The 24,747-nt window shown below is 37.1% G+C and overlaps 1 protein-coding gene across 1 annotated transcript in view; it reads right to left on the bottom strand.

The window, feature by feature from the left end:
• Positions 1–333: 333 nt before the first annotated feature.
• LOC140169995 (DNA polymerase epsilon catalytic subunit A-like) overlaps positions 334–24,747 on the bottom strand; it is a 51,624-nt gene continuing 27,210 nt past the window's right edge. The window contains 24 exon segments of the mRNA XM_072193308.1: positions 334–1,765; positions 2,427–2,536; positions 4,721–4,853; positions 5,245–5,459; positions 6,194–6,329; positions 7,131–7,339; positions 7,950–8,021; positions 9,079–9,204; positions 9,820–10,108; positions 10,878–10,967; positions 11,730–11,884; positions 12,369–12,483; positions 13,978–14,153; positions 14,936–15,096; positions 16,261–16,345; positions 17,185–17,267; positions 17,880–18,007; positions 18,277–18,383; positions 18,577–18,715; positions 19,496–19,592; positions 20,352–20,487; positions 21,247–21,453; positions 22,587–22,826; positions 23,607–23,729. Coding sequence (XP_072049409.1) covers positions 1,702–1,765; positions 2,427–2,536; positions 4,721–4,853; positions 5,245–5,459; positions 6,194–6,329; positions 7,131–7,339; positions 7,950–8,021; positions 9,079–9,204; positions 9,820–10,108; positions 10,878–10,967; positions 11,730–11,884; positions 12,369–12,483; positions 13,978–14,153; positions 14,936–15,096; positions 16,261–16,345; positions 17,185–17,267; positions 17,880–18,007; positions 18,277–18,383; positions 18,577–18,715; positions 19,496–19,592; positions 20,352–20,487; positions 21,247–21,453; positions 22,587–22,826; positions 23,607–23,729 — 3,396 coding nt within the window. The 3' untranslated portion in view covers positions 334–1,701.

Below are 24,747 nucleotides of genomic sequence, written 5' to 3'. Positions count from 1 at the left end.
AAAAGACCTAATTTTTGTTGGTGTTTTGGGAAAAAAAATCCATATCTTCAATACAAAAGGTCAAAATTTTCAATTGATCGTCGGCTTTTCATCCCACCTACATACACTTTAAGTATAAATCATCAGATTTATAAAGTTTACTTCAAGTACTGTTAAATATCAAAAATATCAATTTTAATGATTTGCCATAAAATGTGTATTAAATTGCAATTTCAAAAAATCAAAATTATTTGATATCAGAATGACATTCTTCAGTATTCAGAATGCAATTCGATATGTCTGATGTGCTCTAATGTCCCAAAATAAATACTGTCCAAACGTTCATACCCCAGCCCTTAATAATTTGCTTTGAGATTAAAAAAAAAAGTGATTGTCACTGCTTTAGTTTTTGGTGGCAAAAACTGTTTCTGTAAGCAGTTAACACCACAATTTTTTTCAAACTGTGGCAAAAACATGCAAACCCTGACCGCGGCCTAGCAAGCCAATTTTCTGTGCCTTAACACCGAAATTTTTGGCAACGCTGATCATCAGTTCATCTTAAACCATTGAGAATGAAGTATAATTTCTCTGAAATAGAAACTTGGTGAGCAGGGTTGTAGCTACGCCGGGCGGTGGCGGGCGGACCCGCCCGGCACTCTTAATTTCCACCCGGCACTCAAGTTAATTTTGAGCCCAATTACCCAGCACTCCAGTCTCAAATTTAATGAACAATCAGTACAAAAATTTGCAATTCTTATCAAAATTTCAATTTTTTTACCATTTCATATAAATTTCACCCGGCACTAAGATTTAGCTAGCTATAACCCTGTTGGTGAGTGCTGGAGACTTGTTTTAATCTTATCTAAGTACTTGAATACTGGTTAAAATTTTTACCATTAACCATTTCATGTTCATGTAGATATGGTTTATTTATAGTCTGTCAGAACAAGGTCAAAACAAACACTTAATTATTTACTTGCGGGTTAACAGTATGAACCCTGGACTAAAGTTTGTCAATATAACTTGAACCATCATATGATTGGTTACTCATTATGATACATGTATTACTCTGACCAATGAAATTTCTTCTTTTATAGCTAGGTAAGCACTTCTTTGCTGCATGATACTATAAAAGTGATAAGTCACATTTGGTCAGAAACACATCATATAAGAATACTAATGTTCAAATTCCATAAGCCATCAACCTATTTGGTCACAGACTTTTGAGGTCTTATGCAAAAAAGTGCAAGGCAAAATTCAAGTAGGCCTATAAGGCAGCATCCTCAAAAGTCTGTGACCAAATAGGTTGATGGCTTATTGTTAAATATGTTTATAATTTTCTCTATCATAGTGATCAGCTCATAATAGGTGGGACTCATTACATCCTGGATTAATATAAAAACGGTGTACACACGCATTGCTTATTGTGTGACTGACACATGCTTTTGTAAATGCAGGAATGAGGTTTGGCAGTATTGATACGCAAAATAACAAAGACTGAATAATTGTCGCCTATTACAAGCTGATCCTAGTATAGTTTTGAAATCTGACTTCTATGGCCTCATCACCATATGTATGCAATTTCAGATTGCAATACATATTTGTCCTGAGGAACACATACTCTTGGCAAACCGTAAATATGTATGTTAAGATGAAAGCAGTATTGCTATTGGTCAAATATCCAATTAAATATCCTTGTTATCCAATGATATGCATTGTCTCTTATTCCTTGTTCATTTGCATCATCCAATCAACTGTCTCTAACAGAAGATCCATGTTGTAGTGCCTATGATCAAAAAAGAAGGGAAATATGAAATATATAATCAACAATTCTGAATTCACCAATAAAGCAATAAAGTAAAATCATTTATTGGATAAAACCTTCATTTTGCCTGTAGAGAAATTTGAAGTGTAACTGCTTGAATCCCACTTATCCTGGGTTAGATTCTTTGGACCTAGTAGTGTGTAAATATTAAAGTGGAATCCTGATATTACAGTGAGAATTTCAAATGAATGAAATAACTCTCATTCCTACTGCATGCTGGCTTGTGTAATGTGCTGTGCACAATTTTGTAATACACTAGGTAATTATTTTGGTCCTCATGCATGACAAGCCAGTATTGCAAATTTTCCAGAGTATTATATGTGACATGATCTAAAGGCGGCAAATTTGAAATTGAGATAAAGGCGAAAATATGGAGTAAAGGCAAAAGTATGGAGCAAAAAAACCCAATACAATACCTAAGAAAATAGACATCACAAAACTTCATAACTTTAGAACCAAGTATGCTAGACATTTGGTGTTTTCTGTATATGATAGCCTAATGTTTGTATAAGGTAATAATAATTATAGTAACTCAATTTTTTAAAATGCCTCCTTTAGCCTCCATGGACCAGACCATGTCACATATACAGTTCAAAATCCCAAAGAGCAAATCCCATCTTACCTTGCTATGTTGCTGAATGTCTTCATTTTGTTGACAAATGTCTTGGATGCTGTCGTTGTGTTGAAATAACCCGCACATTCACAATGAGCAGCCATATTTGTTAATTTGATCTGAAAAACAAAACAAAAAATAAATAAATGACAACAGTTCTGTATTGACCCTTAGTTTAGTTTGGATCAATTATCACAGTGTCATCTTGATGATGTAATAATTACTTTGAACTTTTATCCCTATCTCTATCCAGGGTTCACACATACAGATTTTCAATTTTGAATGATTTTAACAATCCACACCAAGAAACAGGACAACACATGAGTGCAACAAAGCTGTATGTGCAATAGTTGCCTTTTTGTCATTTAAAGTGTGTAACACTGTTGAAGGTGTCGAGTCTTGAGTGTAATGGGACTTGAGATGCTTCCAGGAGCAACTTGAATCACCTGATGAGCAATCTTAAAACCCAGTGCCTCACGAGATAAACATTTGGCAAGTTCTGGATTCCTCTTCCATTTCCAAATATAACCTAAGGTAGGGACTTACACAATGATATGATATCATTCAATCTCCAACATCTCATATCATCTCCAACCAGTCTTCATTGAGCCAACCCCAACCTTGCCTCCCAATTCAATTGTACAAACACTTTTGTCCCTTTTCATTTCTGTCATCATTAATTTTTTACAAACTCATTTCAACAACTTTTCCATGAACAAAACCAATATTGATATTTCATCACTCTTTACTTCTTTCTGTAATTTCATTGACCGAAATCAGAATTTCTTGACTTTCCAAATCCCATGGAACCCTGTTTATCCAAACTAATTTAAGGTTAAATGCAATTGATTTTCAAGGCTTGATTCCAGAGGGGCGGAAGTTAATAATGGAAACAGCCATGCAGAAAAGAATGAACTCACAGCGTACAATAGTGTATCAATCTGAACTAGAACACGGACAAACCACGGCTCGTGAGTCATCCTATTGCAGGGATAGGGAAGGGGCGACCATGATAGGACCATTGTGGGCAGCCGTTTTCGGCAATTTTCCTTTGGATTTTCTAAATTTTCAATTTTTAAAATTATCCTGGATGATACCGGTATCTGTCGTAATAAATCAATGCTTCTATAGGCTATAATAGCCCTAGTATGCCTATTTATACCCTGATTATGCAATATATAGGCCTACAACAATAACTACAACAACAGTAGGCCTAACAAAACCAACAACCAATATTTTGTTAATCTAATTTGTAAAAATATATTCATAGGCCGCGCCTAGACTAGTATAGCCTAAAAATTCCTGAATTATATAATGAAAAAAAACGGGCAAAAACAATCAATCGCTGCAGTCAGAAAGAAAGAAACGAACAAGAATAAAGAAAAAAGTGAGAGAAAAATAAAATAAAATAGATGGAATGGACCACATAGGGACTCGAACACGTACCAAAGTTTCCCAGCTCAAAACTATAGAATTATATAGTCGAACGTGAGCCCAGCCAGCGCGCTAACCGATTGAGCTACTGAGTGATCTGTGAAATCGATTGATCTCAAACTGACTATTATGGAATAGTGCATACCAGGCTCTTATGATAAACAATCTCATCACCGCTGTAAATGTCGGAGGTATCGATGGCGAAAAACCTCGATTTTTGCAAAAGTAGCTTAAATTTGGAGTGAAATTCAAATGGGAAAGGAATCGACATCGTTTTGAGAAATAATGTAGGCAGTTAGAAATCAAAATTAATGTTCCACAATCCAGATATCGATAATGTAACATAACAGTGTTTTGTGGTACAAGATTCTCGAAAATTGTTCCCAAAAACGGGCTAATAAAATTTAATCGGTACTGTTTTTTGGTTCTTCCCCATGGCAACATTATTTCTTTGGTCGATTTGTAGTTCAATACAAAAAAGGAGAAAACAATCACTCGGCGTAGTTTTATATGGAGCGAATATTTGAAAAAAACTGCATGGAACGTGTTTTTGATCTTGTGAACACGGTGCGTAAAAATGATTTAAACGAAGGATTTTCAAACGGATTCTAAAATGTGTATAAAGACACAAAAATGATGTTAAGATACGTACATGCACCAACATTTGACTCACTGCGATATTTGATTGCTGAGAAAACGCGGTTTTAGAGAACAACTTTATACGTCTTTTATACGTTTTTTATACGTTTCTTCGTGTAACCTTAAGAGAATTCATGATCATGAGTTTAACAAAGAAACATAATCAACATTTGGCAGTGGCAAACAGATAGGGTAAAAACATGGCAACACACACTATTCCTGTAACATACCTGGTTACATTTGATACAGTTAAGATCCTGTAGTACAAAGCCCATTGATGTCCTCTGAGCTGCCTCTATCAGGGCATTCTCAATGTCTGCTACGTCATACTCACTGTGACACTGAATGCACTGCCACATAGCACTGTAAAGATACAAAGTATAAAGTGCATATTACATCTTCCCAGAAAAAGTAGTGTTACCTTTGTCTGCCATTTAGTAGCCCAGTTGGACAACTTTTGAAGATATTCCCTCAACTTTTGACAATTTCCTCTCCGAAAGAGTACTTTTATGGTTCATTTATCCAATTCTAAAGGCATGCACCACGAGGAGAGCTGAATTCTGAAATTAATCTATAAATGCTACAAAATAAATTCTTATCCCCCTCCCCACAAGCCAAAATCCCACTCCTCACAAGCCTATACCCCAGCCAAGTTGCCACAGCTGAGGATTAAACACAGGACCTCATGCATCAGAGGTGAGTGCCCTAACCACATGCTCTCCATACATATAGCAAAATGTTAATGTAAACTTACACAGCATTTCCATCTTGAACAAGCAGTGGGTCACGACACAAATCCAGATCTCTACAATGGTTACAGTTCTTGCAAATCACCTCCGGTAGAACAAAGGACAGACACGGGTCATTCCACTGTGAATCATCAGAGAATTCACTAATGCCTATAAGACGAAGCAGGTTGCTACGCAACAGGTTGACTTGGTTTGTCACGTTGGAGTCCAGTGACAGAACCTGTGTAGAATATATAAGTATTGTAGAATGTTAAATCATACAAATTTAATCAGGCAGAAATATGATATATATATGTGACACGATCAAGGGAAATAAATGAGTCGGATGTCGCTAATATTGATTTTGAGATATTGGCAAAGAAAGTGTTAAAATTCTTTTGTTTTATATTGTTTTCAGCGATTGATAAATTGATGTAACTTTGCAAAGAAAAGTCGTATCAACATGGGGTTTTCAGTTTCAGAAAGCTCTAAACGTCCTCTTTTCGACCAGGGTCGACATGTGACTCATTTCCCTTGGATCATGTCACATATGTCAGGGGTAAAATTTCACCATCGTTAAGTCCAAATCCATCATAACTTTAACATACAGGGTGTCCCAGAATGATTAGTCAATCCATGTGACCTGTTTCCATGGTATTGCTTAACTCTCTTCACGCTGGTGTCGACTGCAGATTTACACGTTTAAAAATTTTAAAAATTTAAAATTTCAGAAATTTAAATTTTCATGACCATATTTGGAATCGGCATGAAAAATGCATTAAAATGAGTATAAAGAAGCGTAGTCTTGGTTCATTAGTTGTTAAGAGAGCTCGTGATATTTTGAGAAAATATTTCAAAATTTTTTCCGTTTAAGCGCATGGCTAGCACGCAGAGCATTAAGTTTCAGTTGACCATCATACCCAGTGTATATAACTCAACATTCTTGATAAGATAGTTACAGTATAATAAGTTTACCTGGCATACAGCTTTGACAAACTCCAATGCAGGATTGTTAAGAGGCAGATGGGACCCAGGGAGCTGTGGGAAATCTACTGATGCATTCTCTGTGTTACGATTTCCGGATACTTTCTTCTGAATCTTCTGTGTGATGCTGTTAATAGAAAATAATGATCAATTATTTCCTGTGAATATTTTTACAAAAAAATGTGCTTGTCCCAAAGGCAGCTATAATTGTTTCAGTTGAATCTAAAATGCAGACATGAGAATGAATGATCATGATACTGATCATGAGCAGGGATGGTGTTAACTCAAGTTTTGGGGGTGAACCAGATTCAGTTCCAATGGATGCAAACATCTAAAAAAGTATTATTATCCACTCTCCCCAATACTACATTGTGAGGCAGGTGCAGTGAATCACAAAGGTCTCACAGCCAGTTTCGATCAGAGTAACACCTGGCTGTCTGTACACCCTACCCTGGGCATCATGGGAGAACATGACGATGGATGATTCACCCGTTTAAATAGGGACAAAAAAAAACCTAAAAAGAAAGAAGTAATCACAAGACTTGAATTTGCAATAAATGCTTTGGTCTCTCTCACCATACCTATTTTATTAATTAAAACAAAAATAATTCATTTATTCCACCAAGATGTGAACCAGTAATTTAGAGATGTATATCCAAGTCCTAGACACTATGCAACTGACAATTCTTTTAGAATACTTTAATTTGATTCTTAAATGGATACAGTAACTGAAAAATTGTCAGTTATATCAAATGGATATGATATGAAACGAATAGCAGAAAAATTAATTGTGGTACTGTAAACAAGTTACAGTGTAAATCTGCTATATGCATTTATTTAGTTAAAGAAACAAAGAAATGAACCACATTTTAGGTGGTGCATTTTGGACCTTAAGCTTGTTCTCAAAGCACTTTATTTGTACACTTACGCAAATAGTCTCTGCGACAGCTCTCCACTGATCAGTGTCTGTGCATACTGAACCGTAGCAGGCGTAGTAGTACTATCAGCTTCATGGGGTTGGCTGGCCTGGGTCTGTGTGTTACCACGACGACGTACTGGGGTGTTACCAGGAGTATGTTGCCGCTGCTGCTCCTGGGAGTTTTGATAGATTGCTAACATGTAACCAGCTATAATCATCTGAAATATTTTTAAAAAGATCCAATAAATGTGGTTAAAGTGCCTTAGTGGTATATAGTTCTGACACCTCTAACATGGTAAAAGTGGTTGGAATTTCTTATTACAATGTATACATGCCAGAGAAGATATCTCATCATTCCCAGAATCCTTTGCAACATGATGCATCACCTCATTTCATCAAATGACACTCCCATTACTTTGTGCATGCTCCCTTTGTTTTCATTTTAAGAATAGGCTGCATGGATCGAAAAAATAAACATCTTTTGCAAGATCTGGATATGTTGTTCATTGACTTACTTTTGTCACTATCAACCCATGTTGCACTAGATAGAAAATCAGTACAGGAAATTAAAATAGGAGAAATGCATTATGGGAAGTTGAAGATATCTTCTGGTTTCTGGATTAACTTTCTTATTTTATAAATCATCATAACTTAGAAATACATTAATTAAGGGCTGATATTCCAAAGGACAAACCCTAACATCCTATGTTGGTTTTATCTTGGTTGGCACTATTTCTTGCTCAGTAAACCTTTGCAGCCTCAAAATCTCTTTGTAATCCTGGGTATTTCTATAGTCTATATTTTTACTGTCATGTCCAAAATACTTACGTTGAAGTTAGTTTGACAGGCTGCTGCAGATGGAAGGTAGTGCATGAGATTCCAATTCATTTCTACTTCATTCTACAGACAATGGAAAAACACAAGAATATTCATTCCCTGTACTCAACATTGAGTATGTGTACACATGATCATTATGAATTTCACGAAAAAAGGAGTATTTTTTAGAGCAGATCGCAAACATTAAATGTTTGTGATATCTTAAAAATAGGGGTATTTTTCAACAATAAAATATTCAAAATTTACAATAATCTAGGAACACATCTAGGCAGTAAAATGATGTGCCTGTTTTTATTCATGCCCGGGACCACAAGAAAATCTAGCTGCCAGCAAAATGTCTTTTTTAATAATGTTCTTGAAATGCCAAAATAGGAGTAGTTTCTTGAAAGTGTTAGCAAAATATGGGTAGTTTTTCAACCCAAATTCCTATTAATTATACCTGTCTTAGTAAAAAATATGCGTAAACATTGTTCAAATTGTTCTTGAAATTTTAACCAATAGGGGTTATCTTGATTTTTCAGAACCATGCGTTACGCTTTAAATAAGGACTTAGAGGACCGGGCATTCATTGCACACTTTAATATTGAAATAATTATTTTAACCGACAATGATGACTTTAAATCAAACTTGCTCTGTTGTCCTAAAAACACAATGAATTTGGCTGAATCCAATTAGTTGGGACATGTAAAAACATAACAAATATGCCCAAAAAAATCAGGTTTGAAAAAAATTGGCCCAATTCATTTTAAAAGATCACACATTATGGCTTTAATGGGCTATTCCCCTTTAAAATCCACAGTACCCCTGTGGAAGATTTTGGAAATATCTTCCACAGAGGGAGTATGAATTTCAAATGGATTGAACACATTAGCAGCTCCAGTTGAAACTCACTCTCCCACAGGGGAAGATTCAGATTGAATCTTTCTCAGAGGTGTATGAAATTCAAACAGAGCTGCCTAATGTGTTCATTCCATTTGAAATGCAATGGAATAGCCCAATTTTTGGAGCAGTTAGGCAAACAGTTTTGAACAGTAAATCTTTGATAATCCATTAATTCAACTATACAACCATTTTGGACAAAAAAACTGAAATAATATATAGGCTACATTTCAGGACTAACCTCTTCCTCATCTTCCTGAGTAAGATCTTGTTCCTCATCACTTCCTTCCTGAGTCTGTGATTCTTCTCCTGCTTCTTGTCCCATCAATGACTTAGGTAAGCGACCTTTGACCCCTCCATGATTTGCCTAAAAGCAACATATTTGAAAAGGTAAGAGCACTTGAAAAACACAAAAAGATAGATTATGTTTTGATATTTTAACTTCATAGTAAAACAACAACAACAACAACAACAACAACAACAACAACAACAACAACAACAACAACAACAACAACAACAACAACAACAACCCAACAACAACAACCCTAAACAAACTAATATATTTTTGGTAATAAAATAAGATGATGTAAAAAATGTTGCATAATTATGATTTTGTTTGCTGTTGGGAAATCAGGCCTTAGAAAAATTATTCTTTCCGATTTGATTTGTTTGGGTTTGACAACCCTGGATAACTTAAGAAATCCGCTTTATGAAGCTTATTTCTGTTGGGTCCATTCTAACACAGGGATGGACTGGGAACAGTAAGGGGTTAACACCCTACTCTTCTCTAAACTGACTGCGACCTACATATACAGGTATACACCTAACTCTTAATGCACCTGAAAAATCTACAGATGTTGCCACTTTAGGTCAATATCACAGCAAGTGGGAATCAAACCTGGTACCTCATACACCAGAAGCAAGAATTCTAACCACTGAGCCACACTGTCCCAATTCTGTTAATTCTATATTACACACTCACCGGATCTAACCACATAAGCAGCTCCCAACACTGCTTAAACGTCAACTCAATCCCATGGAACAGATCTCTTCCCTTAATACTATTAGTGATGTAATCCATGTATGCAATGGCATCTACGATCCGTCGCTTCTTTGTGCAGATGACCATGCGACTGAAGTCGGCGTGGACGATGTTGGATCCGAGGCGCTTGAATTCAGCAATGAGGAGCATGAAGAGCTTCTTCATATGGTTGTGAAGAGTACGTCTTAAAGCTGGGTCATACAGCATGGCTGAAGGTGAACGCAACCATCTGGATAGAGATGGAAAAATTACATGTTTCAATAAGCCAGGGTTTTATACAGGGTTCAAAGGGAGTCTTGAACCAACCCTCCTCAAGCCCTTTACCTTGGTTCACCCTTCAAAAATATTTTAGGGCAACAATTTACCTTCTGTCCAAAAACATTCAACACTTAGGTCAAGATTCAGGAGCTTGGCGAGTGGTGGTTCTATGTAAAATCATGTATAAAAATCTACACGAGGGCAATGATTAGTCTGTGATTCTTTGTATGGTTGAAGATTCACCGCATCCGAAAACACATTGGTTCAAGAGTCCCCTTAATGGTTTTGTCTAGTAAGGTAAAACCCTTTTCCTTTTCACCAACAAAATGGTGAAGGCTTGAAGAAGGATTAAGATTCCCTTTGACTTTATTAGGACACAGGTTTGTAATGTACCACATTGATGAAATGATGAGCCATATTCCTATTTGCTCAAATTTCACTTGTTATAATTTAGGGCTGCAAAGGATTAAAAGTTTGCTTGTACTAATGTATAAGAGCCAGATGAAGAAATGTCAAATTAGTAAAATTGGAAGATTAAGGCACCGAATGTGTGTGATTTTTGGATCAACCATTGATGCGACTTTGATGCTTATCTATTAATTTAATTTGGCTGATTACACAAACAGCTATGTTAAATCTGGAAATAATGTTATCTTTTTTTTACCCAAAAAATCATAGAAACACTTGGATGACACTGTTCCAGAAAAATATAATTGATCAAATTTATTCACAGTGCTTACCTATAGAAATGTACAATCTGGTAGTCTGCAAACACATTGCTGTATGTTGTCACATCGCGTAACCAACCATGCACCATGCCTTTCATTATTCTGGGGAGGAAGATATATAAAACTGTTAATAAATGCTGGATCTTTGCATCACATCGGACTATTTCAATTGAAATCCTTAAGCCCCTATGGAAGACATGACTAATCTTCCACACAGGGGGTGTGAATTTCAAATGGAATTACCTAAATGGGCAACTCCATTTGAAATCTATGCCCAATGTGTGGGAGATTAAGGTCATGTCTTCATGGGGGTGTATGGAATTCAACTGAAGTAGCACATTTTCCAGACATGAAACTCCCCTAGATTCCACCCAACTTTGAGCTTGTCAAAATTCAAAAATTTTGATATAAAATTGGATCGATTGAGCCCATGTTTATTGGTCGAGCTATGAGTTTTAAAATATTTGACGAAACGTAGTCGAATCCAATATTTTAAAACTCATAGAGAGCCCAATAAATATTGGGTGTAAAGCAACCAATTTTATCATTATTATGTGTTGGATCCAATATTTGCACACACTTGGATTCATCAAAACATAATATTGTCTAAAATTGAATAATTTGTGTATTGATTCTTAATCTTTTTTAATATCTGCAAAATTGGGCAAATTATGGGGGTTGTTTTCAAGTCGCAGGGCAAACAGATCAGTCTATCAAATGATTGGACTTTCAAACAATATCTCTATAAATAAATAATAAAATAACCCTGATAGTTTTATTCATGTGTGTATTACTGCAAATGCCACTGTCAATGAAATATGACAAAAAAGTAATGATATTATTTTAAACAGAATGAAGCTATACCTAAATGCAACAGAGCACAGTGCAGTTTCATCATAGCTAGCTAGCATAGCAGCAGCACCAGCTTGTCCTGTGACCATGTCTTCCAAGGAGGATTGTGGGATAGCATCAAAAGCAATACTCTCTGCTCCGCCTTCTGCTTCACTGATGTGATGAGACTGACAGAAAATAGATGAAAAAATAATAATTAAATCATGCAGAGGGCTGTAAGTGGGCGGCAGAGCCTATCACTCAGGTTTAGAGCCCACCACTCTTGAAACTGCAATTTTAGTACTGGAAACTCAAAGGCCAAAATTGCCATTTTATTTAATTAGTCAAGCATTTGGTCAATTTTGGCAACGATTTGACAAATATGCAAAAAAAATTTTTTATTCAATCCACCACTAATAATATCTTAGCTGCAACTCTGATCATGCAGTGTGATTAAGTGACACTTACATGTAGTTATAGATACAGGGTGCTCCCAACCAAAGTGTAACCGCTGAAAATATTTTGATTCCTCTTTGGCATTCTTTTGAAAATAATCCACTAAATAAACTCAATATGGGTATTATATAAAGGACCATCTCATTGGGGATCTTTTATCAGACGACCCGAGTATTTTTTCAGATTTTTTCCTTATATATAGCTATAAAGTCCTACCTGTAATAGAGTGTTGACAGCTAAACTTGCCATGTCTAGCTCTATACACACGGTTTGAAAACACCCTGCTTGGTTCACCTCAATACTAGAGTTTTCTTCAAACTCTGTCACCAATCTGAATGAAATAATCAACATTTGTGGTCAAAATTTAACAATCACAACACCAAATGCTGAACTTGAATCTCAAAGGTTGACAAAAATACTTCACAGGTTTAGGTTATAATAAACATTGGGCTATTCCAGTTGAAATCCATACAGCCATGGAAGGCATGACCATAATCTCCCACACGTACAGGTGGTGTAGATGTAGAATGTAGATTTCAAGTGGAGTCACCCATTCAGGTAACCCCACTTGAAATTCACACCCCCTGTGTTATGGATCAAGGTCGTGTCTTCCATAGGGGGTGTATGGATTTCATCTGAAATATCCCAATTCCAGGGATGCCAGTTGCCTCCTGAAGTTGGGAAGGAAAATAATATTTCATAAAATAGTAAAGGCGAAGCGGAGCGAGCGTAGAGAGTGGAGCTCTCGCCCCCCACGGCGTGGGGTCCAGGGGCTTTGGTGGGGGGCGAGGGGGCGAAGCCCCCCGAAGCCAGACAGTTTCTGCACATGTTACACCACAGGGGAGGCTATTTTTAGGGGGAAGTTACATGTCAACAGATTAAAAATTAAAGCAAATAATTTACAAATATACAGCTAAAATTACAAGTTACCTATGGTTTCCTGGTATCTTGGGTCTTGTGCTTGTGTTTTTTGTGCTTATTCTTTATCTTCTGTGCACTACTTGAACATATGGTAATGTACATTCGCTAGTACTAGGCCCTGCTTCCTCTCTATCTGTATCTCCTCTCACAATAGCTTGCGATACACTAAACATGGTTGGCAAAGTTTGGTTTGACTTTGAGTTTAAAAGCTCGCGTTTTCTTTATGACCACCTGAGTTAGCATGTTTTAAAATCGCCTTATTTCCACTGCTAGCATACGAATATATACCCTGACAGTAAGTACATTTATACTTCCCTGCAGCATCTACTTTCCGTATGTAATCCGACAAAAACTGTCCTGCATCATCCTTCTGTTCCAGCCATTGCCATTAACCGATTTTTAACTCTAGCATCGATCGTCTTTTATATCTGCCTATCCACTTCCATTGTGATGATTGATCGCAAGATAAACAGCAAATCCGATCGTAATTCGGCCCGTAATTCAATACCACACACGCATGTTTAAAGTTTAAAGTTTATTAATATTTTATTGTCAAAACAAAACGCACGTTCATACGATCAAGGCTTCCGAATTTGCAGCCAACAAGTCACATTTTTCGTGTTTCCGCCTCATCCCTAGAGGTGTACAGCTACAACAAAAACACTGCGTATTGTACCATGCGTATACGGGCACATGCTCTTGAGCATGAGAGTGATTAGTTGACAAATAGTTGACAAAAGAGGGCAGTATATTTTATTTTATTTCTTTCAGAGCCGGGCGGACGCGACGGTATTTTTTTTTCCCTTCCAACCGGAGATTTTTTTTGCGACCGGAAATTTTGTAAAAAAATACGTGCGGTCCGGATTTCGGAAGACTGGCATCCCTGCAATTCTTTGAGACCTACCTGTTATCATCAGCTTCTTTCCCACCCAGATCTGGTCTTTCTGTCGGTGAGGCCCACAAGACATGGGAATGTTTCTGTAGATGTCTTGCAAAGAATAAATCAGCACCGAATATCCCAGAATCCTCTGGGAGGTTGCCGACGGGAACATGGAAGTATCTGCTCTGCTCTAAGTAGCTCTGTGTGAGAAAAAAAGCAAGACAATTAAGAAACTGTAAATATTGTATAAATGATACCAAATATAAAAATTATGACAATGGCATTACAAGGGGTGAAAGGTCAACTTTCAAAACATACAGTTGGACCCTTGTATATTGGATAAAGTGATTAGACTTTAAGTCCAGACTCTGCCACGTTTGTGTTTTACCTATGGAGGGCAATACACTCTATCCATAATCCTATGGATTCATTTACCATGCACCCAGCAATAAACTGCCTTTGGCCTGCTTGGATAATATCAAACATATTCAATTATAGAATTTAAGGGTGGACGAGGTATTGTTGGTCGAAGCAGCCAAAAAAAAAAAATCGATTTCCATTATCTAAATCAATATATTATTGAAAAATAACACTTTGATGCTTTGCAAACGTGTATTCTACAAATCATATACTTTGTAGAGTTGCTTGATTTATTGTTGTTAATGAGTTATGTACATTTAATAAAAGTGTTGTTTCAGCTCTCTTTACAACATAACTCAAGAACCACAGGACTTACACAAGTATATCTATGATATTTGAATTCTTCTATACACTCGCTATGAAATGATCAATGCATCTTTTGCCAAAGCTCACTACCATTCGCAAGATGCTGTGAATTACCAATTCACAACAATTTAAAATAGTTGTTAACCTTAAGTGTGGCACTTCAACAAACTATGGTGTGTGCGAATATGCAGTCTACATATTACTTTAAATGCCAGATATTGGAGTAGCATCAATTCAACTGTCTTAATATACTTACAAGTAAGAGATAGTCCACATTAAGGTAATGCTGTAGTAACCTACGTGAGCCCTGTCTCTGCCAGTCCAATACATTGTATAGGTTACTGCTATCTGTTACGTGAAGATGCACCATGGGAAAGTCATCCAATACCGGTATGTTACGCATTAGTTCAAGATTTGCTGTGTAGAAAAGGTAACACTATTGTAATTAATGGTGACGGCAATGGTGACATTGGCTTTCTCCGGGCAGGTCCACATATAAATCAACTTGCCTAACCAAAAACTGAATTTATACTCCATCACTAAGACACAAGCAATTGGTATTTGACCAATGAGGTAGCACGTTTTCCCTAAGCAAAATACTTTTGCATGGTGTGTTTTACTAAATTAAATTCTGCAATATGGCAAATATGGGGTAATTTTTCCCTTTCTTTATGAAAGTTCATGATTAGCAAATTTTGTTTCACTAAAAATCAGAAGAGGGCATATTTTTAAAATCATATCTATCATATCTAGCTGGTGAACAAAGTTATCAAGTGATTGTATGACAATATCGCATTGATTGATCGGTTATTCAGGCATATCGTTAGGATGCATTTATTGTCACTTCATGTTTGCCCATCAACCAGGGTGAACCAGTAGATCTCAACAGTAAGAGACGAGGTTGGTTTTTGTTTTTCAAAATGTTTTTCCCCATTTTTGTGCTCTTGGGGAAATTAATCCAATTTCTCTTTGTCCTAATAGGTTTAAGGATATGCCTATATCATGTAAAAAGCTCAACACAAAGCCCTGCTGCAGCAAGGCGTCATCTCCTATATGAATGTTGTGTCTGAGTGTACTTAAGGGTATACAAGGTATTGTTGATCGAAGCAGCCAAAAAAATTGATTTATTGTTATTAATGAGTTATGTATGTTTTACAAAAGTGTTACAATATAACTCAAGAACCACAGGACCTACAAAAGTATATCTGTGGTATTTGAATTCTTCTACACGCTTCGCTATGAATTGAGCAATGCAATTTTTGCTAAAGCTCACTACCATTCGCAAGATGCTGTGAACTACATTTTTTCTGCTGCATTTAGGAATAAATCCAGTTGGACATGTCAGTCTGTGATTTAGATTGCCCATGAGCCCTGCAGAAGGTTGCAGGACATGCATCAAACAACTCATCAAGCAGGAAAGGAGTGGCTCTTGGAATTTGGTCCAGTTCCCGTACTATTAATGATGCAGGACCAGCTATGCATTACAGGAAGATGTCAAAATACCAATGAAAATCACTCAAAAGCAATCAAAATCAAAATTTCTTTTCAAGCAAAGGTGACAAAGTGTCCACATGTACTTACACAGAGGTGACTGTACTGCAATAAATGTGGGTCCTCTTTTCTCATCTTTGTATGCAAGAAGTAGTCTATGAATTGCCTTGTGTACCTGAAAAAGAAATCAATTGACTTCTTGGTAAAATTGAACGCTGAAATGGGTTTGTATAGTGAACTGTTGGCAGTTCATTCAAAATCTAGAAGTCACTTAAGGGCTGGGGTATGAACGTTTGGACAGTATTTATTTTGGGACATTAGAGCACATCAGACATATCGAATTGCATTCTGAATACGAAGAAAGTCATTCTGATATCAAATAATTTTGATTTTTGAAATTAGCAATTTAATACACATTTTATGGCAAATCATTAAAAATTGATATTTTGATATTTAACAGTACTTGAAGTAAACTTTATAAATCTGATGATTTATACTTAAAGTGTATGTAGGTGGGATGAAAATGACGATCAATTGAAAATTTTGACCTTTCGTATTGAAGATATGGATTTTTTTTTCCCAAAACACCAAAAAAAATTAAGGTCTTTTTGGGAAAAAATCCATATCTTCAATATGAAAGGTCAAAATTTTCAATTGACCGTCGGCTTTTCCTCCCTGCTACATACACTTTAAGAATATATCATTAGATTTATATAATTTACTTTGAGGAATGTTATATATCAAAATTTGAAAAATATCAAATTTTTATAATTTGTCATAAAATTTGTATTATATTGTGATTTTCAAAAATGAAAATTATTTGATATCAGAAAGACATGCTTCGTGTTCAGAATGCAATTCGATAGGTCTGAGGTGCTCTCATGTCCCACAAAAATACTGTCGAAACGCAATAAATGCTCATTTTAGATCCCTTAATGGAAGCAACATGGAAAAACAAAAATAAACAAAAACTGAACCAACCTTAAACAATTGAAATGTTAATAATTTGATTACCTTTCTGATATCCTTCTCAACTTGTACTTCAAAAGTGTGCTCCTCTGGTGGTAAGTACTCCTCGTCTGTTCCACGATTAAGCTCTAAAATCAACATAATATTGACAAGTTAGAAGCTTATATACTCATAATATTAGTAAAGATACAAGTAGCTTATGTCATAATGGCAAGATTGGTACTACTGGAAACAGTGCTTTATCAATTATGTTGACATCGATGTTTACTAACAAAGGCAAGTGACTGGTATATCAATATGCTTGAGTGAACTGCATACAACCACTACTGTTGTGATGTGGACGGGAGTTATAAAAGCACAGCTCCTGAACATAACATGATGCGTGCACATACCGCTAGGCAAAGAATTAACAATGGCCATTGCAGACAAACTGCCTAGCAATGACAACCCATGTCAACTATAGGCAGGCCTTTAAAAAGGGCTCACTTCATTTCTATACTTTGTTTTATTTTGTTATGTATGTGTTGGAAGTTCGTCTTTAGCATATCGAACAGTTCCTAATTTTGTCTTTTTGGGGGCATAATATCGAAACGGTGGCCAAAACATCTGTGCAAAAAAATTTGCTTGCCCCCCTTTCAACCTGCCAAAAATGCTTGTTCCTCCCCATTTTGCCCCACCTATTCTCCGGGTACACATAATCCTAACAACCTGGTAGTTGTGCTAGTATAGTATATCTTACTTTGCAGCACGTTCCGCCTGGTACATGGTGCTAAGGTTAGGCATCTGATTGGTCCTTACAGTGTCGGAAGCAAAGATGGCTGCCTTCTTGGAAGTTGAGAAGAACAGCCCAAACATAGACTTGTTTCCTCTGTATTAAAATAATCAAATGAAGGAATATCACAGTTTTAGGAATCAGTATTATAACATGGACTATGAAGAATCCATACTATTTCTCTTGTGTGCCAACTTTATTTGTCTCCATACTTGATTGCAAAACACAGCTGGTCATGCTCCCCTTTGACCCACATTAACATTATTACAAGTTTCTGTATGTCTCTCAGGCTCTAAATCTAATGTAACACTAAATCAAGTCTTTGATATAACCAAATCAAGTTTAAAGGTCAAAGTTCAACTTACGAGATGTGATGATACAGATATATTCTTCTGAGACTTCCAGGCTCTAGATACGAATACTGTGCTAATGTCTTGAACTCTAATTGAGAAAGGTCAAAGGTTTCTAGTTCCTGTTGGGAAAATATGTGATTAATAATGTTAGGACTATGTATATGTATAACATGGTGGTCATTGAAACAACCTTTTGTGTGCTGGTTTGCAAAACTTCCCAATCTGGGACATTTTCTTATATTTTTTTATTTTTTTCCACATAACCCGGTACAGCTGAAGTGCATGGCATACCTGGCTCCCATTGTTACTTACCTTACCAGCTAGGAACCTAGCATGTTGTCTGCTGACTGTACAGATACAGCCCAGCTTCACCATTGCACGGAAGAGGAGTGGAACCTGGGTCTCGTACACACCTTCAATCTCTGGTGCTGACAGATCAGCATTCAGCTCACTAAAGAGAAAGTGAATCAAACAAACAACTAATAAAAGATGTTTCTTTTTCAAAAGTTTAGTACTTAACTGGTACATTTATGTTCAATTAACACTGATTTGTTGAATTTGGAGTTTTAAGAACGTACATTGTATAGGAGGAGATGGTATTCCTTTCTGACCGATGTATGCAGGCTTTTTAAGCACTCATGCATCCATTTTTTGAGCCAAAGAGGTTATGGGCTATTGCAGTTGAAATCCATACACTCACCCTATGGAAGATACATGTATGACCTTAATTTCCACATGGGGGTGTGAATTTCAAATGGGGTTACCCAAATGGGTGACCTCATTTAAAATCTACACCCCCCCCCACCTAATAAGATTAAGTTATGTCTTCCATACTAGGAGAATATGTATTGCTTGTGGAGGGGAAAACAGTGTACCTTCCAATTGTTTTGCCATGAATCTGCTTATTGTATTTCTAGGATGTGCACATTTGCAACCTGCAACACACACAAACCTTTCTAAAACTGATGTATGCCAATTCTTGCTCAGTTTTGGGTCCTTGCCGAAGGTTAACTGATTGTACATTTTTTGGTCCCCATTAATGACAATCCCCATGGTGGATTCCCCATAGCCTGACATCCGGGTAAAACAAAGTCCAGACTAAAACGCTTGGTGAAGAGCACATTTTACAGTAATACAATTTTATTGTGCACCCAAGGGTTCAGTTAACTTCGTATTCATTGTGGTAGCTTTTATAGATAAAAACTTAAAATCTATAAATGATTAAACTTACTTGGAATGTTTTTGGAAGAGGTCCTCTGGTACTGTATATTCATACAAGTTGAGTACTGGATTGGAACGAGGAAGGGTTCGGTTTACCTTACGCCACACTAACAAATAAAATAGAAGAAATTGATACTATTAATAATTGTTGTGATTAAGTATTTCCTGGAAACTAGAAAATGCTACCAACATATTGTTGGTAGCATTTAGTTTAAAGCAAATCAGATATACGGTTTTCATAATATATGATTTATATTTTCTTTTGTGCAGGTTGTAGGTGACCTTAGCCTGTATGCTCACAACATTGAGCTGGCTACATATTGTACCAGTACACACCTTGGTCTGGGGCGGACATTTTAAAAATGAATTTCGAAGAGCAGCAACGACATCACTTGCATTACATTCCAGATGTTAAATCTACATCATATGCAAAATTTGAGGAAATTCGCACGAGTCCATTTTATTTTAGGGCCATTTGTCTATAACTGGTCTTTACATGTAGCCCTATGGAGAGAGTGCCTGTTGAGGGCGCTATAACCCCCATTTTAGGAACCAAAATGTGATTTAAAAAAAACAGACTCGTGCGATTTATCTAAAATTTTCAGAATATGTAGTATGAACATGTAGAAATATAATTAAGTAGTTACCCTACCTGCTCTTCTCCGAAAAAATAAAAAGTCCTATACCTCAATGATAATGAAACCTAGGTGATATACATTGTATGTGTTGGAAAGTGCTTTCATCATCCTCTGCATAAAATAGAGCTTTATTATTAATTATTAGCTCAGTTGGTTATAGCCCTAGCTAGATACCCAGGTGTCACTGGTTCAAATCCTGCACAATACAGTAAGACAACCTGTACTTACTTGCACCTTCATTAGCTTCCTTTGGTTGTCTCTGGTTCACATAGAAGATTCTTGGCACCATCAGTTTAAGTCCATGGAGGTCATTGCCAATGAGAGCCCAGAGTCGATACAAACCTGGGTGGTTGGTTTCTGCAATCTATAACAGACAAAGCATTTCATTTTTTTTGTTCATTTGACTACGGAGTAGTGACAAAATAGTAAGGCGTTAATGTATTTTTAAGTCTGTCGGGACAACAGAATAGGCAATAACACATTAGGCAAGTGCAAGATAATATTCTGTTCTTAAACATTCAAATATATTACAGTGGTAGCATGTTCCTTGCCGAGAATCTTCAGATATTATTTCCTACCTTTACAGACTCTTCACAATCACCACACTAATTAGCTAATAGAGTAGAGCATGTGCAGATGCACAATAGGGGCAAGGGCAGCCTAGTAAAGATCAGGGTACCCATGATATCTAGGGGCAACCCAGGAGGGATCAGGGTACCCATGACATGCTGTTCTAAGCATCAACTTTTCTAGGCATTGTTGACACAATGCCTCCAGGAAGTTTCCTATTACTAAGACCCAACCTGTGAGGCACCCTGTATGTTTGAAGGTAAAAAACTAACCAAAAGGCATGCTGTTTTAAACAAACTGTTTCTGAGTTTGAACTAGTTTCTTTATCTCTCGACTTTTATTGCAATCTTCAATGATTAAGTAGAAACCACAAGTGCAGGTCAGTTGGGCAGGAAAAACCTGTGTCATTGGCCTCTGAACATGTTAAAGCAAACACCTCCTATGTAACCCCATGGCAGTTTTGTTTTAAACATGTTCAAGGGCCACAAGTACATACGATTTTTCCTGCCCAACGCAAAATCTTCTAAAGATTTAAGTCAGGAAAGTAACAAACCTGTATGATCTGCCACGGCATATCAAGAATTGACCTCGCTGTACGACGCAGGAATCCCCCAAGTCCAGTGGTTGGCCCAGCACGGATAGCGCCCCCACCAATGCTGTCACCATCATCTATACGTCTTCTCTTGTGTCTTTCTTGTCTCTGTTGTCTTTGTAATTCCCACTTCTTCTTGTGATATTTCACCCATTTCTTCAAAGATTTCTGGAAGAAAATACATTTAAATAATAATGAAGATGAAAAAAACAAAACAAATATTTTTCTTTTAAATATCACAACCAACATTACAATACATCCTGTTAAAAACCTTTACAATCCAGAGTTTTAATTTTTCACCATTTAGTTGACAGAGAGGGGTTGTGATAGGAATATTTGGTTCTCAAACCTAAAGCCACCTTTGCCAATTCTTGGTGGGGGGGGGGGGGGTGACAGTCACTTCCTCATACTTGTTCACCTATGTATGCTGCCATCTTGTTTTTTTCATGGTCAGAGCTCAAATCCCACTTTCACCAAAAAATTCCAATTTCATTAACCCTATTTGACCTTTGACCCATGACACAACTCCAAACTCGACCACTGCCTACTTGATATACATCTATGGTACGAAGATGTACACCCATACTTGCTTAGATTAAAAGATATTGTGTTATCGGGCGCACAGAGGGATGAATGGACAAACATACACACGGATGCCTAGCATTTCTATAGCCACCTTACCCAATTCTTGGAGGAGAACTAAAAATAACATGGCATAAATCTTTGATACATTGAAATAAGTAAATACAGGCTACCCGGAGCTTTTAGTTGTTGTTTTTTATTTTTAAACATACCAAGTTTGGTTCATGTCAAATTGACTTTCATGTTGTGCATTACACTTCTGAGATCATGAAAGAAAAAAAACAAAGCTTTTTCTTTTGTTTTTATTTCTTTTCATACTTGAAATAAATAAATTACAACCAGTTCTTTGGGGTTTAAAATAAAATAAAAGATCAGTTCTAATATCCCAGTTCAATTGTGGGAGCAGTGTGGCACACTGGTTAAGGTCTCTGCCTTTGGTGCAAGAGGTCCCTGGTTCAATTCCCCACAGGACCAAAAAAAATCTTATCCGCTCTCTCTGTGGCTCATCTGGTAAAGGCGGGGCAGATGACCCATGATAAAAGACCTCGTTACAATCGGTTCCAATCAGAGTAATAAAGCCGATTGTTGGCTACACTTGTCTGTCCTGTAAAAAATTGCCCGACCAGCTTCTACAGCGACCCCCTTCGTTCACCAGGTCACTTGTGCCTAAAAAAAAGTCCATTCAGTCACTTTTAGCATTAATCTGTGTGTCTACTTACTCTAGATTTTCCAATTTCAGGAGGTGTCCCTAGTATTTCCTGCCATGATCTGGTGAGATCCATGTCATTTTGTCTCTGCTTAGATGAATGCCCTCCATCATCATCCACACGTTTCCTCTTGGTGGCTATCGCCCTCATTGTTTCAGTACCTTTTGGCTTGCCTGGTGTGCCAAAGTCCTCAATGTCACCAACCTCAACTGGACTTCCATTTCTGGGAGGAGGTTGTTCTTCATCATCAGGCTGCAAAAAGTGGCACAATTGTATTAATTATGTTTTACTTGAACAAAATATCTCCGAGATACTTTTTCTGGACTGACTGTTTAGTTAGATTTACACTGAAGAAACAATTACCCATCATGCAATTTTATGCTGTCGAAGTGGAAGTTTCAACAAAGCCTTTCACCTTTTATCTAATAATTCTTTATAACCGGAGACAAAATGAAGTCACCTGTCAATCAAACTCAGAAACGATTTGCTTACGACGCTTCCAGTTGTCACACGCATGGGACCCGTCGTTACGAGACATTCCTTCCCGTCTGACGTCACAACATCTGACGACATCACATCATCTTCAATCAGATGCCTGACGAAGTCCGATGCTTTCGGACGCAACGTAGCAAAGTGAGTTGCAAATTTTAGTTCCAGTATTTGATTTAATTTACAAAATAATGATTTGCTTACGAGTTGTTGTGATGATTGAGTGTATGAACATGGTGGTAAAACAGCGTGCCTGATGGTTAATTTTCCAACTCCAAACATACTGTCTCAAAAGTCTTAATAATGGAAAGTCTTAATAACGGGTAACTCTTTCCTGAAGGCACCGTAAAGCCTTGTAAAGGTACTGTAATCTTTTGCCATTTTCTGCAATTCCTTTTCTCAGATGAAGGCACCAGATAAATCACCCTTCCTTTTCCACTCTTCTAACCAATGGGTTGTGGGGAATTTGATTAACAATGACTCAAATTCTGTCTCAGATTATAATTCAATTTGTTTTGTTTGGTTACGTTTACAAATACTTACATTGCGCCTGGGTGCTGGAGCAAACATCTCATTAATCCTCTTCTGCTTGAAGACATCATTCTTCTCCAACAGTTTCTTGTGCAACCAATCTGGATGACGTACACGGGGAACCGGGTTGGAAACCTGGACGGGGTAAAAATATGGACAAAGGTCAAATTTTGCATCGATTTCTTACAGAGTCCCTGATTGGTTAATTACATGATATAATCATCTGAGTAACCAATCAAAATAGAGCTTTTAGATTTCTCAGCAATTTTAAGTAATCTCCTTCAGCACTACTGACTTAGGCAACAGAAACCAATTAGTTTGTTCTTTCGATCAACCATCGAGGCTTGGTCGATCCTTATTATTTGTAAAATCAATTAATTACTATTGTTAATTGTGATAACATATATATCCCTTGGGATTTTGGGTTTTGTTTCCTAGCCCAGGGCCTAATAGTAATTTATGCCTGTAGCAATATTGACCAATATCAATTTAGCATTATTTTTGATTAATTAGTTGATAGTTCATCAATGACAAGCATTGAAGCAGCATCAACGGTCAATCCAATGCGAAGTCTCAGAATCTCCAACAAGCGAAGCCCGTACTCAATCCATGGGACTGCACTCCGAACTGTTGATGAGGCGAAGTATCTGGGTGTCACTATCCACCGTAACCTCAGCTGGAAGCCGCATGTTCAGAACATCTGCAACAAAAGCAACAGCACCCTCGGCTTTCTCCGCCGCAATCTGAGGAAATGTTCCCCAAAGATCAAGGAACTGGCCTACAAGACATATGTTCGTCCCACACTGGAATATTCATCTACGGTGTGGGATCCACATACGCAGGGCCTGATTGCCCAGATTGACATGGTCCAACGGCGTGCTGCTAGGTTTGTGACGGCCGACTACAACCAACAGAGCAGCGTAACCCAGATGCTACAAAGTCTACAATGGCAGACACTCTATGAACGTAGGGCCCACAGCAAAATCATCATGCTGTACAGGATAGTACATGGTCTTGCCGCCATTCCTGCTGCTCCACCATACTTGTTCCCATCTTCATCAGACCAGACTAGAGGCCACAACCAACAGTTCAAACAACAACACTGCAGAATCCTGTCTTATCAACACAGTTTCTTCCCAAGTGCCATCTGTAT

This window comes from Amphiura filiformis, chromosome 14 (assembly GCF_039555335.1).
Source record: "Amphiura filiformis chromosome 14, Afil_fr2py, whole genome shotgun sequence".
NCBI lineage: Eukaryota > Metazoa > Echinodermata > Ophiuroidea > Amphilepidida > Amphiuridae > Amphiura > Amphiura filiformis.
This window is presented reverse-complemented; position numbering and strand designations above follow the sequence as displayed.